At 47.0% G+C, this 4,706-nt stretch overlaps 1 protein-coding gene across 1 annotated transcript; it reads right to left on the minus strand.

Moving 5' to 3' along the window:
* Positions 1–849: 849 nt before the first annotated feature.
* NT5C (5', 3'-nucleotidase, cytosolic) lies at positions 850–2,145 on the minus strand (the record flags this gene model as incomplete). Its single annotated transcript, XM_009871109.1, has 4 exons — positions 850–992; positions 1,087–1,201; positions 1,899–1,959; positions 2,045–2,145. Coding segments are annotated over 4 exons (420 nt in total), but the record flags the coding sequence as incomplete, so codon positions are not given.
* Positions 2,146–4,706: the final 2,561 nt, after the last annotated feature.

Raw genomic sequence — 4,706 nt, forward strand, 5'->3', positions numbered from 1 at the left:
GGTACTAAATATGCCATCCTGTAATCGTGGCATAGGCACCTGGCTAGTAAATCATGGTGCAGGACAGTTTGTAGCTATCCTATAAATCGTGAACTGAGAAGTTGTTTTTCTTCTATTGCTGCTGGTGAGGAAGGTGAAGATTAAAGAAAAAGGGCTCATGGCAGTCTCACTGGTGAGAACAGCTGTCTTGTAAAACCTTCTCTTAATAAAACATTAACTTAAATGCTATGTAAACAGTTTTGTGTAAGCTCATAAATATTTTTCTACAGCACTTGCAGCTCAGCCTTCACCCACCTTTACTTGTGCACATGGGCTAGAAACTGAAACCAGCTTGGTCTCCTTTAATTATCAGCCAATGATGCAAAAGGCAACCCCAAAGCCAGGGTGGCTAAATACATAAAATGTAAAAGGGTTTGGCTGTTGTGCACAGTGCTCCCAGACAGACACCCACACCTTGTCTGCTCAAGTTTCAGAGCTTGGCGTCCTCTTTTTTTTGCAACTCCACCCACAGTCAGCCCATAACAAACAGGAGTGAGGTTAAAGGCACATGCACACAAGAAAAAAAGACAACACAACCACCAACCCACAACTGCTTGTATTTCAGTTTCCCTTCTCCAACAGCAAGCATCCAAAACTCTGCAGAGATTAACTAACTGAATGCAGAGCAACCTTCCAGAAACACGGAGTCAGCTCTGCAGCATGTCTAACAAGGGCAGCTCATTCCTTACTATAACCGACCCCTGTGGTGCCCCTGCCCTGGCGATGGCGCTTGCTGCCTCCTGCGAATGGGTTTCCATCGGGTTGGTTGTTGCCCTGGCAGTGGGAAGAGCACAGCACCCGCTTTTCACGTTACTGCCGGCGCTTGCTTTCCAAAATGGACCTCCAGTCATCCGCCCAGGAGAGCAGCCGCCGCCGCGGGGCCTGCAGCTGGACGTGCCTGTTGTGGCAGCAGGTAAACAGGACGTGCTCCCAGCTCGGGTTGGGGTTCGCGCCTGAGGAGGTCAAGGGAGGAAAAGCTGGAGTCAGCTTGGGGGGGCGGGGGGGTCCTCCCCAGCTAACAGCAAGCAACGCAAACGCTTTCCAAACCTCTAATGGTATCCTTGTCATCAAACAGCAAGTCAGCAGATACGACGGTCTTGTCTCGGGTTAGAATAATCCGCTCCACAAACTCGGGTCCCAAATGTTTCTCTACCCACTTGTACTGCAGAGGCAAGAAGTAAGGTGGGAGAAAATCACGCCGTACTTTCAGTTTGCACCTTGCTTGGGTCAGATCAGCCCTAATGCAGCAATAAACCTGTCTCTGAATCCCCACCACAGAGACTGGCTGGGGGCCAGGACACCCCATTAACCCGTACTCTTCCGTCAGCGCTGTGTTTGATGCGCCTAACTGTCACCGAGTTTGCTGAGCGGCGCTGGCTGCTCGCCCAGAACACGCAGATTGTGCCCATCTAAGTAATTGCAGCGATTAAGGTTCCCCCCGCTCTGTTCTTGTGCCAGGGGCAAGGGGACCAATTCCAACGCTCTAGCCTCCTCCTAATTCAGCACTGGCCTCTTTCAGGATAGCTGGCTATCTCAGGCTCTGGATTTATACAGAACAAGGTCTTGTCAGCTGAGGAGCCTCCAAGCATAGAATCCGCTGGGAATATCACATCCTGTGCCTCAACAGTTCCTTTGCCATCACCTGGCATCACGAGGCACTCTGAGATTCCCTGTCCTGCGCTATCACTGTGTCTGGGAAGCTCCTCCTCAGACAGGGTTCACAGGGAAGCCTGGCAGCCTGCGCCAGCTACTGCCTTTACAAATTAATGACATTAAGGAAATGAATGACATTGAGTGGTATGAAATAGCAAGCCCTTGCAAAAACAGCATTAGAACCAGTAAAATAAATTCTCTCCCACCTTTTCCACAATGCAGTGCTCGTATTTCCGGAGAGGACTTGTGCAAATAAAGACGTCGGTGCTGAAAAGAAACAGCGTTCATTAGCAGTCAGGAGAAAGTGTGTGAGATGATGGGAAAAATGCTGCAGAGTGCCAAGTGTCCTTACTCCTGCATGTGGATCATCTCCTGCATGGCTTCAAGGGCTCCTGGAATTGGATCCAACTCTAGAAAGAAGCCAGGTGATTCATAGATGGTGGCTACCTTAGCCTGCAAGAGACAGGAGGACAATTAGCAATGCCCGTGCTTTTATCCGTGCACAATTGTCCAGGCAGCCCGAGCGTAACAGGCCAGCACTTCAGAGAGCGAGGTGATGCTTCACACGAGTGCATCGTAAAGCTTCTCACCTTCAGTGTTCCAGGAAAAATCCAGCTCGGGCTACAAGAATGAGGAGTTACTCTCTGGTGGCTTGTTCAGAGTGATGAGGTAGAGCTGGTCCTGACCTGGCTTCTTTTCTACCAGCTGCCCCGTGAGCCACGCCACAGACCCGGCCCTCATCTACAGCTCGACTTGCTGATGTCTGGCAGGGAGAGCTCGCGCCTCATCCCATCGCAGCAGGTCTCTCTCTCTCGCTGTCCCCTAACTCATTCAAAAGAACAAGTTGAAGGCTGCTGCTCCTGCCATGTTTGACTGAAATGTGCTTATGGCTCAGGAATTTACCCGAGGTGAGAGGGCAGCCACACGTACAACCCAATAGCCCTCTTCTTCGGAACAAAAAGGACAATGTGGTGACCGTGCTAATTACAGTCCTCAGCAGAAGGGCCAGGTCAGCACACCCACACATTTGGGGTCAATCCTTTTAGACTGGAACAAATCAGCAAGAGAGAAGGAAAAGGACAAGAGAGCTAGGAAAGCTACATTTCTTAGATGCTTTCTGTGATTTTCAATCACATGCTAAAATAACAGTTATTAAAGGAGCAGGCTGGACTTCAGCACGGACAGCCTGCGCACCCTTACGAGCCCCAGCCAGGCTGGGTTTGGTGGTGATCCAGGTGGGTCTCACCTACTGCTCCCCTCATCTGGTGGTGCCACACGAATCAGAGAAACCGTTAATGATAAATAAGTGGGAAGTGAGGTTCTCTCTCAAGTCAGAATAATTTTTAAGTGAGTGTAAGTAGGAAAGAAACAAGATTACTGGAGAAGCAATGTTTTCCCAGGCTGAAGTAGTCCAAAATGGTGTAAAAAGGTAAAAGGAATTTAATGTGATACGGTAAAGTGGCATCCTTAATCTCTAAAAGGAAGTGTAGTGTTTCCAGGACAATTCCTGTGCGTCTAGGTAGGACTGTCCTTCCAGTTCTCCTTTTAAAAATTAATTTACTGGTACAACATTCTCGTACCTTTTATTATTAGGAAGCTCACTGGTTTGAATCCAACTCTGCTTAGTTAGTTTCAAAAATTGCTCCCTGGTGACTGCTTAGTGGTCTGTGTTAAATCAGAGCGTTTCAGAGCAGGTCACAGGAGACGGCTCCCCCTGACCAAACCCATCGGGACCAAGCACCCACAGCAGCAGCATTAAGGGCTGAGTGCACGGTTTCATTTTCAGAGAAGTTAAGCTTCCAATTTCTCTTCTGCCCTAAGACACATTAATCTTACCTTTCCTGGGGACGTACAGTGAACTTCAGAGGCATCAAGAAAGCATTTTTCTGCAGGTATTAAAGTCGCACATTCCCGTGCCACTGAACAATCTGAAAAACTGACATTTTAAATAAGTGTTCTTCAAAGGCAGGCTGGCAGCCTTTGCTTAGAAATTGTACAAGACTGTTCTATAGTCCTGCTGATGGTCTCCTTGCTCTACATCAACATAAAAAGCATTTCAATTAAGCAGCAACGAGAAGGAGTCAGCATTAAGTCTCCCAGATCATGATGCTTACTCAACTGTGATAATTTAGAAATACTCATAAATCAACAGCCAGAAATCTGGAAGCACTGCCTGATTTCACAGGCAAATCAGAAGAGGTGAAGGAGTCTAGGGTGAAGATGTGGCAATCAGATCTGCCCAGATCTCTGTTGCCATGCAAAGCCCCGCTGGTCTGTGCAACAATTCCCTGGAGCTCTTCCCAAGGAGATTCAATTACACAATCAGGGCTTGTGTGTCTGAAAGCTCTTTTATCTTACAGCAAGACACCAGAAACTCGCAAGAGTCTGCCACGTCACGAAAACAGTCTGGCTTTGCCAGAGAAAGAAATTGGATTTGATGAATCTTAGAACCAAAAGCCATCTCTCCCATTGCAAAAAAGCACTATAAAAAAAAAAAAATTAAAACAATTTTCTTTCCTCCTTATACCATCATTGCTGAACATTTCCATTTACCTTCCATTAGCAAGATAACAACTTACAAACCTGGAGGAATTACATCTAACCCTAAGCTTTCTGATTTGCAATACTTGAAAATAATTCTAGAAATTTCTGGCACTGCTGGAGATGTTGAATCCTTTTTTGAAGCTGTCTGTGGCCAGGTAACACATTGTAAATCGCCTGGGGGAGAAATCCCCGTCACCAAATTTCTACACGCACGCAGGAGACCAGACAGGCAAGTACGGGAAAGAAACTCTTGAACAAAATACTTTTTAAATGAAACGTGAAATTAATGATTGATTTATGATCAAAAAAGAAAGAAAAAACAAAGTAATGATTCAAGTTTCAAGAGGCAGCTGTGCTAAGCACTAGCAAAGCATCGACACTTAGTAGGAGGGCAACGCAGAAATCATCATCACAGTATTTCCCACAGCCCCGTCACCATAGAATCTCAACACAGTGGCCTTTCACGGACA

Source organism: Apaloderma vittatum, unplaced genomic scaffold (genome assembly GCF_000703405.1).
Source record: "Apaloderma vittatum isolate BGI_N311 unplaced genomic scaffold, ASM70340v1 scaffold36476, whole genome shotgun sequence".
Classification (NCBI taxonomy): Eukaryota; Metazoa; Chordata; class Aves; order Trogoniformes; family Trogonidae; genus Apaloderma; species Apaloderma vittatum.